Below are 17,963 nucleotides of genomic sequence, written 5' to 3'. Positions count from 1 at the left end.
ACATTTGATATGCAAGTCGCATTGTATTTTCGGTTGTCTAAAACCATTGGATTTACGTCATTTTCAACCGATACCGCAGTAATGGTCATTTACAATATAATATTTATAATTTAATACCACTCGAGGAATTCGCGAGTACTTTAAAATGATAAACGATAAACCGCACGTACCTGGTCGGCCGGTGTATATGTTACATACAATGTCCGGAATTGTACAGTGATTATTGTACACATCGTGAATTGTACCTTCATTGTACAAATCACAAAATTTAAAATCATAAATTACAATATAATAATTAATAACTGGTATGTTTTAAATGTATTTTCTTTACAAATATTACATATTAGTATATCATATATAATTAGATACACCTGGTCTTTACGTATTAGTATACTACAATCATCGAACAAATCACAAAATTTAAAAACATGAGATTTGAACAATGAAAGTACATTTCGCAATTTGTACAGTGATTATTGTACACATTGCGAATTGTATAATGAAACTTGTACAATCTAGTTACTTTGTACGGCAACATTATATAATATATACCATGACGGTCGCGCGGTAAAGTCTCTCATTATAATATTAACATTGCTATAGCTGTAATATATTATAATTAATATTAATATATTATTATATGCACCCCTTAGAGAAACTTAGGACATAGAGAAACTAGGGATATTAAATTGAGAAGAAAAAATACAAATCGAGAGGAGTGGAATATGGTGTCGGTGGCGACAAAAAACTCTTGAAGAGTTGTAATGCCAATGAAGAAGAAGAAAGAATTATTATATGCACCCGAATATTGTAATGTTATCAGTAGTATGTTTTGGTAGGTTCTGTATCACCGTAAATCCCGTATATACTGCATATCCCATTACACCGCCTATAGTTCTATGATATCGTGAACGTTCCCGGCCTTGACACTCCCCTCACATCCATGCCTATAGTCCATGTCAGGTCTTACCTCCACCCCTATCGTTCATACTTTTATATATTTGAAAATACAATAAAATACATATATTTAATTATCAGACGTATATATTACACATTTATACATCGTTTACGACTTCCAGTGAATGAAACCTATGGAAATGTTATATCGATATGTGAAAGTGTCACACTATTAATTAGCGTTTAATGACTGCTGAAGCGCTAACAGCCCTTGATAATTATAAACTGGTGAAGTTTTTCTTTTAACTTTTAGTAAATAAAACTATCAAACCATGATCGTTTATGTATTTCAAAATAAATATGTAGAGTGTTGTTTAAATGTCATTAGCAATAACAATAATATAATGAGTTAGTATTTTTCTATAATATACACATTCAAACAAATTACATTGGGGAAAATCGCATTGATATTAGTAGGATGGAACAAGTTTTCTAATATCTTAATTATAGATATAATTAATATATTATGATATATTATGAAAAATAGAAATTTATCACACGTTTTATAGCTGGAGACTAAGAAATATCATATATAAGAGGTCTGATTTAACTCAACGGAATCATTTTGTTCTTCAAGTTATTGAATAAAGCAGTATTACTTTTATTCTTAACCCGGTGTTATATACATATCAGTAAAAATGTTCAAGTGCGGCGTTTGTGATAAAGTTTTCAGTGTTAAGTGTAATATGTTGAGACATACAAAATCGCATGAACAAATGAAATTTCCATGTGGTTAATGCAGTCAAATTTTCAACCGTCGGGATCATCTCGTTGACCACGTGCAGAAAAAACATGGTATGTATTTAATTTAATATAGGTTAGAATGGTTAGATATAAAATAAGTAAGTAAACACGAATAATAAATATCGATTTTTTTTGTATTATATTGATAAAAAAAAACAAATGAAACTAGTCTAAATGAATATAATAATAATTCAAATAACGTTACCATAATATATATTTCATTACTCAAATGAATATTTCATAGTATTTATATTAATAATCGAGAATTACTACTCACTAACATTACCATAAAAATACACTATAGCAATAACAAATTGTATAACGAATAAAATTAAATATTAAGGAATAATTGAATATTATCAATATAATAATAATTTATTATGTATTTAGTATGTAGTATAGATTATAAGTCATAAGCACAACTTTTTATAATATAATTCGTCCTTATTAGGTTTCATTAAATATAGCAATTGAATACAATTCGGCTATGGGTAATCGCGGTTGAACAGCAGCAGTCATTGAAATTTTAATGCGGTTACTGCAAACAAATTTACAATCGTCGGGATCGACGGGATCGTCCTGGTCGATCGTCGTTGCCGCCTGGTCGATGGTGTCCGCGTTGTCCTCCGGGATAACTCGGCTCGTATCGTGTGTTCCGTCCGGCGTATTCGACAACCGATTAACCCTAAGCGGTGAGAATAAGCGTAGCGCCGGATGCTCGGCCGGTAGGCAATCCGTACGTCCACTGTTGATGCTCGGCGATAGTATTGTTGACAAGGCCGGCCGTTCGGTGTTTCTCCGCGGTCTCCGGTAGACAACAGTCGTGTTCCGTCCGTGCGGCGTGAGTCGCTGAGTGGATCGCGGTATTGGTGCCCGGCAACGGGTTCACTGCAGGGTGATCGGCAGTCGGCGGATAACGGCTTGTGCGTTGTACGTCGTGGCTGATGATCGTCGTTAACTTGAGTTTCCAAATGATTCCAGTTCTTCGTAATTGATTGTTCAGATGTTGAAGAGTTGAGGTTTGGAATTGGAATGAATGTTCTTTTGCTTTGCTTTGCTTTGAGTGGGGGGGGGGGGTGGCTATGCCGTTACTATTCCAGGCTTATGCCTCTACTAGTGGGTGGAAGTTTATTTGGAAGGTTTATGTTAGTTTTATTGATTTACCCAGGTGAGTGGGTAGGGTTTGAGTATTAGTAGTTGGAGGAGTGTGAGTTTTGCCTAGAAGTCGGATGTGGTCGTTATTTGAGAAAGAGTTTTTGTAGAATATTGAATTGGTTTGGGAACGAATAGAATTTTGAATAGATTTGAAATTAGTGGATGTTAGAAGGACCGAGTTTTTAACGAAGGAAGGCAAACCCGTTATAGTGCGTATGCCGATGTTTTGGACGGATTCAATGCGGTTCCATTGTGAGGGACCTATGAAGGGAGCCCACGAAGAGCCAGCGTACGTTAGGATTGGATCGATGTAAAGTTTAAGAATGGTTAGTTTTGTTGTCGTTGAGACGGGGTTGAATTTTTGTTGAATGTTCTCGGTTGCTGTACCGGTATTTATACACGTCAATCAGATTTCCGTAGCTTTTATTGGATTCAGGCGATATGAAATGACGAGTCGACATAACCTCATTGTTATGGTCACCTAATCTCAACTGCGCTGTTTTCACTCAGCAAACTTGTTCGTCTGTTCGAGTATAAACGTCGTTGTGTGTATAACGGTGTTGTTAATGCGGTTACTTAAATGGTAGTCTGTGGTTGGTTGGTGGTCCTGAAAAGGACCGTTTCTGTCGTCTGATAATGTTCCGTAACAATGAATAATTAAATATTATTAATATTATATTAATTTATAAAACACATTTAGTACATAGTATAAATTATACGAGTAAGTCATAAGAACACCCTCTTATTCTATAATTCACTTTGATTAGGTTTCGCTAAATATGGTATCGAATACAATTATTTTGCTATGGGCATCTCGTTTGGTTCGAGGAGACCGGACTACCACCGAAACGCGAGTTTTATAGTATGTTACTGGAGAAGCACGTTAGTGACGAGGACTACGTGTACGCGACGGAGGTGTGGTGTCGTTTCAAGTGTCCAACCCTCGGTGACTACAGTGACCTATACCTTAACATCGACGTTTTCCTTCTGGCCGACGTGATGGAGAATTTCCACGACCTCTGCATGTAAACGTACAAAGGTACGAAGGTGATTTGGATCGCTCTTTAGAGCTGTTGGACGGTATGACCGACAAATCCAACGTTGGACGTATCTACGAAGTTGATATCGCTTATCCCGACAACCTACATGACACGCACAACGATCTCCCTTTCTTACCACGGAATGCTGTACCTTCTGGTGGCTCAAAAGTGAACAAATTAATGGCTACGTTGGAGCGGAAAGAGAGATACATTGTTCACTATCGTAATTTAAAGCAGGCCATTGCTAATGGCTTGATAGTGGAAAAAGTAATAGATAATACATGATTTTAACCTAAGGAAAAAAAACCTTTATTAACCTCGATAAATTACAGGTTCATAGGGTTTTGGAATTCCATCAGTCGGCATGGCTTGCTAAATACATAGATTTGAATACGAAAATGAGGAGGAAGGCCATCAATGAATTTGAACGCGATTTCTTTAAACAACGCTGTCTTTGGTAAATATATCAATGATATAATATAATCATTATTATACTTATATATATATATATGCATAAATTTCAACTATATACTAAATTATGTTAAATACTTATGAATTAATTAATAATAGATTATATTTTGAAGCAATTATTTATTATAAACTTATATGTCACATAGTTAATTAATGGGTATATTTTTAAAAACTTTATATATTCAAATGGATAGTGTGGGTGGGTGAAGGTCATTCACTGAAGGAGCATTTATTACATAAATAACCCCACTGCTTATTTGAATATACAAGTGCATCGGCTAACGTGACAGCCAATTGAACATCTAGTAATCTCCGAGTATCGTAAATAAATTGATAATCTGTTAATATCGAAGAGGTAGGGTCCAGCTTTAAATGTATTTCTTTATTAATTTCTAAAATAGATATTAATCTACCTCTTATCAGGAGCGGTATGAGTACGTATGCGCATTTTTTCATACACACTTCAATTCGTTGTTATACCACTCCTGATAAGGGATAATTATTATAATGATATACTTCCCTCCTCTTAGACATTAAATAGTTTACCAATACACTTTTATAGATTTCTATATCAAAAATATTATGGAGTTACTTATCTCCCGACTCTCTGATGATAAATTCATGATTTTCCTACACGTTGAAATGTCTGGAGTGGTGTCACCCGTCAATTCTTCTAACTATAAAAGTAGTTATAAACCAATGCCTGTTGTATGTTTATACAATTTGAAGATTTTGAAGACTCTAGAACCTCAGAAATAATATATAGCATAACAAATGCTACAAAGTCTAACATTAATCATAGTCATTATAATAATTCAATTAATATAATTAATAATTATAATTATTACAACAGTTATCACACCCCGTAAATCCTATGCCTGTGCTAAAGTGATTGAAAACATTTCTTCAGTTATTTATACCACTAGGTTTGGTGCCTACCCTCTAGAGTATAAGAAATGTTAATATTTGTATGGTTTTAATTGATGATTTGATTCAAATTATTAAAATGTTCAACTTTTTTTGTAAAAATCCGTTATAATCTAATACCCATAAACGTATAACTTATGATATGTTTATTTACACTTACAAATATATAATATAATAATATTAAATATTAATTTTTGTATTCATAGATGTCATATTTGTGGCATAAAAATATTGACACGACTATTTTACATTTGAGGTAACTCTCGTTATTGCATTATTATGGATACCTACCTATCATAGATATAAAATTAGTATATTATGATATATTTTATACTAGTCTAGAATTTTTTTTAAAACGTTTTTTGTTTTTTTATTGTTCTGCACCATATTATTATGTATTCCTTTTTTAATTTTTTAATTTAAAGTTATGGACTAACAAAATACATAATACAATAATTTTACCAAAATACAAAAATGATTTTTGCCTGCAAAAAACATAATAACAAGGTGCCAGAACAAAAAAAAAACGAAAGACGTTTGAAAAAAATTCTAGACTAGTATAATATATATCATGTACTAATTTTATGATAGCATAGAACTATAGGCGGTGTAATGGGATATGCGGTATATACGGGATTTACGGTGATACAGAACCTACCAAAACATACTACTGTTATCCTAAACTGATAATACGTAGGTTTGTCGAATTTCCTATATAATAACATAGGGTAGCATGTGCAAATTTTACACAGCAATAATTCATTCCTTTCGAAAATTATAAATATTTTATAATGTTCGGTTGGAAAATGCTCTATGGTCCCTAAGTTTATGGTTGTTACGTCGTATTCACATAAATATATGATAATTACCTGCATACAGCAGCGTATAATACAATAAAATAATGTTTACACATGTTTACGCGGATAAGTGATGATAAAAATATATATATCACGTCTCATATTATTATGTATTCGCGCGTTTTGAAAGTTTTCGATTTATTCGGAAAAAAGAAAGGTTTTAACTTTTAAACCACGTTATTCTACGGTCGAAGAGAATAAAAAAAAAAAAAAAGGTAGGTCGTATAAGATACATAAGTTAACATAACTTATAAATAACCAGCTCATCGTCGTTGTTGTGCGGACCCTGCCATCGGTCCGCGTGAACGACGAACGCAGAAAAACCGGGTCAACACATTCGTGAAACTATAACACACGACGGTGCGGAGGCGGCAAGAAGGGTCTGCTCCTTTTTCCCCATAGGGTTTTTTCCTCATGTTTACAATTTTTTCTTGCGCCCAAAGTTATCTCGGAACTCACATCATACACTGATACATACATAATGCTATACCGAGATGCGTATAAGATTATATAATACAATTTACGTGCATTATATTATTTTAATATAATTTATTGTACATAATATTGCATAATATTATGTATCTAATGTCTACCTATATAGTTGAAAGAGAAGAATTTTCGTTCTGTTGAACTCAATCACCGTGGCTCATGCCATTCCGCAAGCACCTCTCCACCGTTTTTCTAGCCCATCTGTACATTATAGGTATGGCTCGTACGCTTCACCAAAATTGCGCAATATTATCGTCGTAAGACCTGCGCCATGGAGGCAAATCATTTCGCTGACGATTTGACGAAAATCAATTCGCAATTTTCTCAAACTTCTCTCCCCCTCCTTTCCCATCAACACGACGAACAAGTAGTGTATATGCTATATAATATCATATACGTATTATAGTAGTGTTTGGTGTATAGATCGTAGTGCATCGTAAAGAATGCTTTTACAGAAAACGACATGTGAGCTGTAAGTACTGCGACATGATTTATGATCGCAGGATTTGTATTTGTATTTGTATTTTTTTTTCTTGCTTTACAACAGTATTATAATAAAATGTTAATATTAAATGTGTGTATTATTATGTATTTATGATTGCTTTACCCAATGAAATAAATTGAGTCTCTGAGAATTGAGAATAGTAAATATATACCTATACCTAATATATATGTAATACATGACGTACACACATCCACTTGCAAACATATCATTATGGAAAATCATATGTCCATAAATATTATATTATTACTATTTGATTTCCGTGCACTTCGTTGCTCCTTAAAAATACCAATTCTGTATGATTCGAAATTCGTGCAGCTTAATTTGTCTTAAAATTCCCGGCGTAGCTATAGTGATGTTCAAAATTTCCCATGAATTTACCCCATCTTAATCTCCATTACAGATTTTTAAAACAGGCATATCAAATACAGGACTAAATTATTACATTCAATCATATAATACGTAATGTCTCGCATTTTTAGCTTCAATGAGGTGAAAATATTTTTTTAATTGGTATCATCGGCCCAGCCGTTCTCAATTGATGAATACATTTTTGATTATTCACACCATTTTTATATAATATATAGATAATACCTACCTATATATCATGTAAAAAAAATCGATTCTCGTGTTTTTTGGATTTTGAGTTGTATATATTATTATCACCTTTGATATACCTCCTTCGTATAATCAGACGTATGGACGTTTAAAACGATAATTCGTTCTTCGTATTTTTCGCAATGTACAAAATTCCAGTTTTAAACGAGTAACTGTCCTAGAATAATAACGATAAACGTCCAAAATTGATTTTTTGGTATTTTGTTTCTTTCTTTCCTTTTTTTATGGCACAGAAAATGTTTGCTTTGTCTGTAATGCCGACAGCACCTTTCAAAGTCATCAGTTCGGTAATGCATATACGCTTATTTCTGCCACTAACAAAACTCAAATTTTCACCCACACGGAGGTCTTTCAAACTGCATCGGAAGGCATTTAATTTTTTTTTCCTCAAGATATTACATTTTTGTATTACTTTCCACTCGGTGATGTAGTATAATAGTACAGTGTCAACGCATCATCATGCGTCATATACCCTTTTATACAGTCATACAGCTGATGATACACACTCGATAAGACGCGTTGCTCAGTACGCTTATATCTGCCACGAGTTTGTTTATTAAATTTAAATTCGGGATCCAGTAAGAGCCCACATATCGTACACTAGGTAGTAAGTTGCATCCCTACGGTAATTAATTTATTGTCATAATAATAATAATATGATAACTCACGTTGGCTTGTGATATAATAATAATAATACACCTATACGTTAAGCACACATACAGAGAAGATGACAAATCGACGTGACGTGCGGCATCCCTCATCCTCTCTGGGCGTTTTCGGTGTTTGCATCATTATAGTATTATATTAGGGTCTATCCGCTGGCTGATGTAGCGACGGAATAATAATAAAATTATACTGCTGCTGCTGCTACTTCTTCTAGTAAACAGGCGATAGGTATTAGGTACACGCAACTTCGGGGGATAATACACATTATTTTATTAATATTTGAACATTCCCGGGCCATATTCAACACCACCAAGATCGTAAATATTAAATTTGTAATATTATATGCGATAAAAAAAAAACCATTTGTTTATTAAATTTTGCCTCGACGAATTATTATATTTTTTTTCTTTTGAAAATAAACGTTCGTCTAAATATTTTGATACCTACGTAAAAACTTCGTAACAATACGTCATTATACCACGAGCTAGATAGCGGTATGATTCGTTAAAAAAATACCCAAATTTGTCAAATAATACTCAATCTTTGAAACCCGACGTTTATAAATTACATAATAATAAAATAATACATATTGTATTGTACTTAGGAAGGTTTATAAGCTATAATATATACATTATATCACTGATACACGTATATCGTTCAGCAATATGTTCTTATTTTAGAACATAGCGGTAATTAATTTAGCAAGAGAGTATTATATTCAACTTCAGCTGTATAGGTAACTATATTAATATGTATATATTGTATATTAATATTGTATTATGTAAAACTTAATATACTCGTACCGCGGTGCATTTATATGCGCACTTGAATAATAGTCCTTACACAGTTGGTTATTTGGGTATGCCATTGGTACTGTTATAATATTATTATCGTTGTGTATAAGCGTATTACCTACGTCTTACACTCTGAAATTGTTTGATGAGTTAAGCGTATATATAGATAAAGTTTCTGACGGCATTACAATAACATTGTGGTGTGAAATTCATCATCTTTTATTTAATTTACATACATAATAATATGTTACATTGTATGTTGAAATAAATATACGATGTACCTATTCGTGGTAAAATAAAACACATTAAAAAAAAATGTATATAAATCTTCATATGAGATGCGCGTTTTCTATGGCATCCGAGAGTAAATAGTAATCTTTTTTTTCTTCTGGAAAATATATATTATTACTTTCAATTAATAATATTATGATGGTAAAAAATAAATTATACTTCATTTGATATTATTGAATTGTGATATAAGTTAGAAAATATACATTTAAATTTACTTTACAACAGTACAGAACAGTTAAATAATAGGTTACTAATAAAGGTACAATAAATATATTACGAATAATAATTTATAATAATAGTATTTAATATTCTGAATCAAAATAGTAATAATTGGGTTACTGTCAAATTACAATAACATTATATTTTATAGTCTATATAATTATATTACTAATTGTTTTTGAGAGTTTAAAATTTAATTCGGTAAATTTGTTTTTACTATCTATCATTAAATTATTTTTATCATAAATTTTAAAATAGTTAAGTTAAAAACCATTTATAATTTATTATAATTGCATTTAATTAAAAGAATTGTTATCAACGTTTGTTACGGATTTACATCAATATTTTATAGTACTTATAAGTTAAGGTAATTATAACTAAGTTAAATAACATTATATGCAGTTGTAAATCTAGAAGTAATAAAATATTAACTTGCGTATATTGTTGCTCTATTTCACGGTTAGAATAATTAGAATAATAATTACACACAGTAAAAAAAAGATTATCATAAGTCATAACATAAACAGTAATCACGGATTGTTTGAATAATAATATATTCACCACGCGTTAGGAACCACTACCAGCCATAATTTCCGTTCACTGACTCACAAAAAAAAAATATTAGGATTTACAAACCGACGACAGCAGTACCAATATATCATTACATCTATGATTTTACAAACATTCCACAAATATTTTTTAGTTAAAAATTTGACGAAAGCTATGATAGTTGTATGTATAACCCAACAATTAGTGGGATTTTTCAAATATGAGGTATAACCGATTCTCTGCTACTACGATTCTCTGCAATAATACACCCTGCGTGGAGTAACAGCTGTGATATGAAAACGCGGAGAAGAAAATTAAAAAGTAGGAGATATTATTTTAAACCATTTTGATGGGTGAAATTCGTAGAAAGATTCGTGAATTTTAGGGACTAGATCCCAAGTCATATAATTATATATGTATATACCTATGTTTATTTTTATAAAACATAATTAAAAATTTCACTTTTGCATCACGCCGAAAAACCATACAATTAGAACTAACTAGTTAAAATCCATAAAATGGTCGTTTACTGAGGTGCATTATGTCCGATAATATATAATATTTCACAATGACCGTCCCGTTGGCTTATTGTTGATATGACTTGAAGTATCGTAGTATAATAATATGTAGCATACTAGACTGTATTGTATAATATAAAGTTTTTAATATTACATATTAATAATATACTTATAAATGCTACCACTCTCTTTACGATATTATATTTTATCTGGTAGGATTATCTTCTTCCGTTTTGTTTGATTACTTTGATCTACAGCTTACAGCATTCTGCGAAATAAAACGTTATGATAATACTTCTGTAATTTAATAAAATGTAAAATTTTTATAACGCTCCACTTACTCCTACTGACTATAATATAATATTATCTATTTTATAATAATTATGAACGTGATACAAATGTACAGCATAATACGAAAGATCATTTTTATATTTTATATAGACAATTATGGATCAACGTATTATATAGATGCTACTATGCTAAGAGAGAATCAATGATAAAATTCGTAAATTATCCGAGGGATCTTAATATAATAAATGATAAAATATGTTATAACACCGAGTCTTCTGACAATAAATAAAAATAGTGACCTACATTTTATGGTTTGAGAGTTTTTATTTTATGCTTCACGTATGATGCGTATTATATTAAGTGCGTGATATTGTGCAAATCGCTCTTTATGAGATCGGTCTTCCGAGAAAAATCACAGTAAAAATATCATAGTTATTTTTGTGTTAACATAATTCGGACCCTTCAAACGGTAATAATAAAAAAAAAAACTGTGATCGTAAATCGTACTATGTATTATTAAATGATTTACTACACATTGTTGTATATGTATACGTGTTTATATTTTCTTTTTTTTTGTTCGAGAAACCGCGAATCAACTACAGACTATTAGTATGTTTGTATGTTCGAACTAACCCAATATTTTCAACTTTTCGAGTCGAGTCTTAATGTATAAATAATATTATAAATATATTGGAAATTGTAAAATTGAATTTGTATTCATTTGTCTGTATATAATTCATAATTTTTTTTTTAACCTGTCTTTGGTACTGTCAGTAACAATACATACATTGAATTATTGAATGTACTAAATAATATTATTATGTTACCGAGCACAAAAATAATAAAAACCAATCGAAAAATATTGTGTCCGTTGGTTTTCAAATTGGAATAAATAATAATATTATTAAATATTGCATGAACACTGCAAGCTGGCTTTCGGTCTTAAAAAGTCCAATTTAGGAGATCAAAATGGATTAATAATACTGTATAAGTATAAAATATGTATTGTTGTATAGGTAATAAAAATAGTAATATTCTTGAACAAAGTCACATCCTAAAAACATTCAAATTCATAACACTGACTATTACACTATCACTGAAAGATAATATTATGACGTTTTATATGAGAATATAATGCTTAATATAATTGAATTTATTTGTAAATACTATATAGTATATATTAACATTACTTAATAATTTGATAAAAAATCCATGTTACGTTCAATGAAATTTTGATTCTATAGATAGAGCTTGTATAATAATGTATAATATAGCAATACATAAAATCATATTATAGACGTCAGACGAATCGATTATATTAAAGTTGAACGCTCAATAACAATGAAAAAAAAAACCATACATTTATATATAATATTATACAATTGCATATTTTGTAATTATTATCTATTTTAAAACGATCTCGGAGGGTTATACTGAGTTATCCATTTTGGCAATGAAAAATATATTCTGTAAATTTGTTAAACAAAATATATATTCCAATTTTGATTAAAAGTTGGTAACTTTTATTTGGGGAGACACAACAACAAAGGATTTACATTCTCTGTGTAATATGAGTGTGTATATATTATATACGAGTACATAATATAGTACGGATTAAAATATGTGATTTCGAATAACTGAACATCCTTTGGTTTATAACGCGATACATAACGATTCGATTTCGATTTTAATTGGCTATTTAGAATACGGACAAAAAAATCATTTCAAATAATATATCAGAGGAATCCGATGGAAGATATAGCAAACGTCTTAGCTATATGATATACTTTTGCTCAAAAGAGTTTGATTTTGCCATAAATATGTTATGTGATACAGTAATTTCAGGCACCCATAGGCAGTGAAGGTCATCTGCTATTTGGTCATATTATAATATGTACATTAAATTATTAGATGTTACTTCTACCTAAATCTAGAATAAAATTGTATATATTTAATTTTTTATTAAAAATGTGCGCAACATCTATTTGTACGTGTTATACATTCAAGATATCTGTAATATGTTCTACTGATTGGCACCATTTTGAAGGGAAAACATATAACATATTAAAAATTATATAGATACGTTACATAATAATACATTTACGTTGTATCGAGGGTTTCATTTTTCTTATACTCGAAAACTATACGGAATTAATTAATTTTATTTTGAGAAAAAATTAAGCCAGTGGCCATTTCTTCGACAATCGATTATAATTTGAAGGACGGGATAAGTCATTAAAACTTAATTATTAAGAGTACATTATAATAATAATATAGTATTATAGTCACGAATTCGTGTAACAGTGATGCATTTTAAGTGTCTCTATATGTTTTAAATATGGCCCATATTATTAGAACATTAGTTCCATGCAACTTCAAACTTCACATAGAAATTTTGAAATTGTCACGGTGACAATTATTGTCACCTGACCACTGAAACAATTGTAGTACGTGTAAAGTATTGAAAAAATATATATAAAAATATTATAAGTTATATTTTGTACCGTAGTTGTCAAGTCCGGAAACGCGGTATTATACTATACCTACGACCAGCTTATTTTTGTAATTTGTTGAAGCAATACCTTAGTGGTTGGATGTCAAGATTATAAGGTCGGAAGATATTTCAGAACATTTCAAACGAGAGTTTTGGAAACTTATATTATTAAGTTTACAGGATAAATTCCCAGCAAGTACAGTTAAATTCTAAAGCTGTAAGCATATATTTAACTTTTTAAAAAAAAATTACAATATTGTAATAAAGTTACTCATCGTGATTCTTTGACATTTTGTTAATTTCCATTTCCTTCGGGTATGTGCATTTCATATTTCTAATGTGACAATAAGAAATAACCTAAAATACAATAATAATCTTTAACGGTTTATTGTGTGAAAAGCTGTAATGTTTCCATGTAGATAGGTACATCGTAAGAATTTCTAAAATGATATCTATTATACGTACATAAATTAGCGAAATAATGAATTTTATTTCGCATTAAATTATTAAACGATTATGTCATTGAATGGGGGAAAAAAATAGTTATGGACGACGAATTATTTAAAAAAAATATTAGGCTATGTTTGAAATATTATACATCAATTTAAGGCAAACACAAGACGTACTTAGCCACTTTTTTTCAAACACTGTTTAGATATAAACTTATAATAATATTATTATGTCTCATTTTATAAATGTATTAATAATATAATTTTATTCAATTTCATAGTTGTAATTTGTAATTTATTTTGGGTATTCTTAAATCTCGTTTTGACTATATAGCATATACATACCTATATAATATATACTCGAATGACCACGCGATATATTGTGTTTGAGTTTTGTAAACGGTGATAAGCTACCTCTGTCGGTCACGCACGCGACATAGGAATTTGTTTGTAATTCCATTATCTGATGTGATCCGTTCGATCTGGTGATGTGAATAATGATTTGGAAAACAGATTAAAGTTTGTGTAAATTCTAAATCCAGGTCCATTTTTTCAATCTACTGTTATTTTTCATCTTTAGATTTCAAAAACATAAATCACAATATATAATATGTACACCTTTATACATTTTTATTTTAAATCGTAAATTTATAGATAATAGAATTTTGAATAAACCCCCGTATTCCGTGGCTTCCAATTTTCTATCCCTTTTTCTATTTCAGAAATTTTGTTTTTAAGTCAAATCATGATTCAATGTCAAACTTGGAGCTAATGAATGAAATAGTTAGTATACTTTTCGGTCGACACCAAATAATAGTATATATTGACAGCTTACTGTTGCTTATCAAAAACAACATATAATCTTTATAATGCTACCCATCTATAGCTGCGGCAATCAACAATATCATAATATATTCTGGCGCCAACGCAAGTTATTCGTCGTTCAATTATTACGGAACTTTGATTTTAGCAATTTTTATAATAAATGTTGTGTTCGTTGTAATAAATATTAAATAATAATAAATATGTAACATGCATTCATTATGATTTATGACGGATCTAATATTATAATATACACACAACATAATACAGAAAGTTATGAGATATTTTGAGAACTTTGATAATATAATCTATGAAAATTATAAGAGTGATATAAGTGGTAAATATTATTATATAACTATATCTGTTATTACTAAACTTTGCATACAAATATAATTATTAAAATCGTATGATATATTTATAATTTAAAATAATATTTTCATTGTTTAAACATATTTAAACAAAATATTATACTTCTATGTAAGCTACTTAGTTACTCATCAGTAAAATCTAAAGACTCTTAAAAACATACCATTTCTTTTTCAACAATAGTTTTTTTCTTTCTATAATCTGTCTATTCATTATTTTGTACAAATAAAACAATTTGTTTTTCAAAGTTAAGCGATACATGATATTTAAAATACTGTCATTAAAAAACACAAATTTTGTGTTTATTTTGATTTAATTAAAAAACAAAATAGTACAATACTCAAAATACTGATAGTTTATGATTTCTTTTTGGAATACATAATAAGACACTTAAAACACGGACTCTTAATTGAATTATTAATTTTAGGATTTCAAAATCGTGGATAATTTACACTTCCTCTAGTCTCACCAAATTCGTTCGCTTTCAAAAACCCGTAAGACAGGCAAGCGCACACCAATAATAATGTATCTTTTACCTAGATAAGTGTGCATTTTGATAAATGTGCAAGGTTGACTTACCCGGTCCACGGTAACACTTTGCCCGAACCCTCGAAACTCGAACTCCTCACGTCGTACTTGTGTCCCTTGAACCCGACCTGGTTGTGCAGGTCCACGCCGAGCCGCTTCATCGGTCCATCGGACCCGACGACGGGTTTGATGTTCCTCTGCAGATGCAGTCTACCGGTGGATTTCATCGGACGAACGACGACACGGTGGTTTTCATAATCTTCTCGCGAAAACGTGACGGACGGAAATATCAAAGTTGTAAAAAAAAAAAAAGAACGATCGCGTTTACACAAAATATTTTGCGTAAATTATGCTATTACATGGTTGCAATATTTAGACAACATTGTGGTTAATCTTACGACGGCGGTGACGAGGCGATGAGCTCTGTGTTCACATACACAGCGGACGAGATCGAGTTCGGAAAAAGCCGGTCGCGGTACTGAACCCGACGGCGCGGCACACTTGTTGTGAACGCTGCCGGCAGTCGATGCGCTTGCGTTTCACGCGCGGGAATTAGCCGTGTAGCTGTCACCGCTTCACCCTCCGGCCATCGGCATCGTCGTCGTCGTCGTCGTCGTATCCAATATTTTTTTTCGTGACCGGGTCAGATGTTCCAAACCCCTCATCTCTCGATCCACACACATCATCTTGTCCGATAAATTTATATGCACACACTTCATATCATATATGATACACATCATGATATTCCATATTATATCGGTTGATTTAGGTTTATTATTAGGCTTAGGGACTTGTAGCATTTGCATACTTTGTTTAATTATTTTTAAATATAGCAGAGTGCGAAATAAATTTATTCCTCGGTGCCACGATATCAGATCTGAAATTCGAATGTGCGTATTTTTGCATATTTGATAGATTTTGCAGGAGAGTGCTTATTTTAACATTTTTATGCTTATTTTGCATATTTTGGCAATTTTTTTAAATTTCAAATTGAAAGCTATAGATAGTTAACACTTTGACTGCGGCACATTTTTGTATCGCACAGGACCGCGAGTCGGTGACGAAAAGGTTTCTTTAGAACATAATATTATTATTTTATTGGCTAATGTGAAGAAAGTAATCAGTGAGGCTCCACGTGGAGCCGTAATATAATATTATGAATTGGTTATCTTCTTTTATTCCGAAAATTTACCATTCATATCTGGTTATAATTTTTGTGTAGATATAATCTTAAATAATCCTATAAAACCGTATCGCCTGCTCGATATCGACCGATAGTCGAAAATAGTTATTATTTCAGTTTAGTCGATTATTATCCGTCGTTGTTTCGCATGTCGCGTGCTTTTCACTAGTGTAGATTTTTATACGCAATAAGTTCGTAATCAAAATAAATTTAAATAAACCTAAAGTAATTGTTGAAATGCCGAAAGTACAAAAGTCAAAGTTACAAAGTTATATTTCAGAATTTAAAGACACATATTTTCGTCTGACGGTAGTGTTTTGTTTTGTAAATTTTGCGACATAAAAGTTGGAAGTGACAAACGTTTCAATGTTGTCCAGCATCTAAGGACTGACAAGCATAATAGAGCAGTTAAACGGGAAGAAAATAAAATAAATAAGGTAAACCAGCAGTTTGTTTTAAACACCAACCTGGGCAAAAAGAATAATTTCAACAAAGATTTATGCAAGGCTTTGCTTTCGTCAAATATTCCCCTAAATAAATTATCAAACAACGAATTTAAATGGTTTTTAGAAAAATACACGAATGAAGATATACCTAGTGAAACAACACTTCGTAAAAGTTACGTTGATGATATTTACTAAGAGACTATTTTAAAAATTAGGGTGATTGTAAACGGAAATCTGGGTTTCAATTGATGAGACTACGGATGCCTCTGGTCGTTTTGTAGAAAATGTTATTATTGGAACACTGGAGATTGATATCGCCGGTCAAATGTGTTTATTGCATTCCAAGGAACTTGACAAAACTAGCCATTCAACAATATTCAAATTATTTGATAAAGCTATGGGGATATTGTGGCCTGAAGGAGTTGAACATGACAATGTATTATTGTTTGTGAGCGATGCAGCCCCTTATATGATTAAGGAGGGTAAAGCTATACAAACACTTTATTCAAAAGTTATTCATATTACCTGCCTTGCACATGCATTTCACAAGCTCACTGAAAAAGCTCGTGACGAATTTTCGGAAGTAG

The 17,963-nt window shown here is 31.0% G+C and overlaps 1 protein-coding gene across 2 annotated transcripts in view; it reads right to left on the bottom strand.

Annotated features, from left to right (window-relative positions):
- Positions 1 to 17,963, bottom strand: part of LOC107166611 (GTPase-activating Rap/Ran-GAP domain-like protein 3) — a 370,828-nt gene that overhangs the window by 222,168 nt on the left and 130,697 nt on the right. The window contains exon 1 of one of the 2 annotated variants that reach the window (XM_089222595.1): positions 15,799 to 16,211. The exons of the other annotated variant lie outside the window; for it this stretch is intronic. Within the exon in view, the coding sequence (XP_089078721.1) occupies positions 15,799 to 15,974 (176 nt within the window). The 5' untranslated portion in view covers positions 15,975 to 16,211. Of the gene's footprint in view, positions 1 to 15,798; positions 16,212 to 17,963 lie in introns of those variants that run through there. 2 annotated transcript variants of the gene reach the window in all.

This window comes from Diuraphis noxia, unplaced genomic scaffold (assembly GCF_037042655.1).
Source record: "Diuraphis noxia isolate RWA-SAM2 unplaced genomic scaffold, SU_Dnox_SAM2 contig0003, whole genome shotgun sequence".
NCBI lineage: Eukaryota > Metazoa > Arthropoda > Insecta > Hemiptera > Aphididae > Diuraphis > Diuraphis noxia.
The sequence above is the reverse complement of the archived record's forward strand: the minus strand, read 5'-3'. Positions and strand labels throughout refer to the sequence as shown.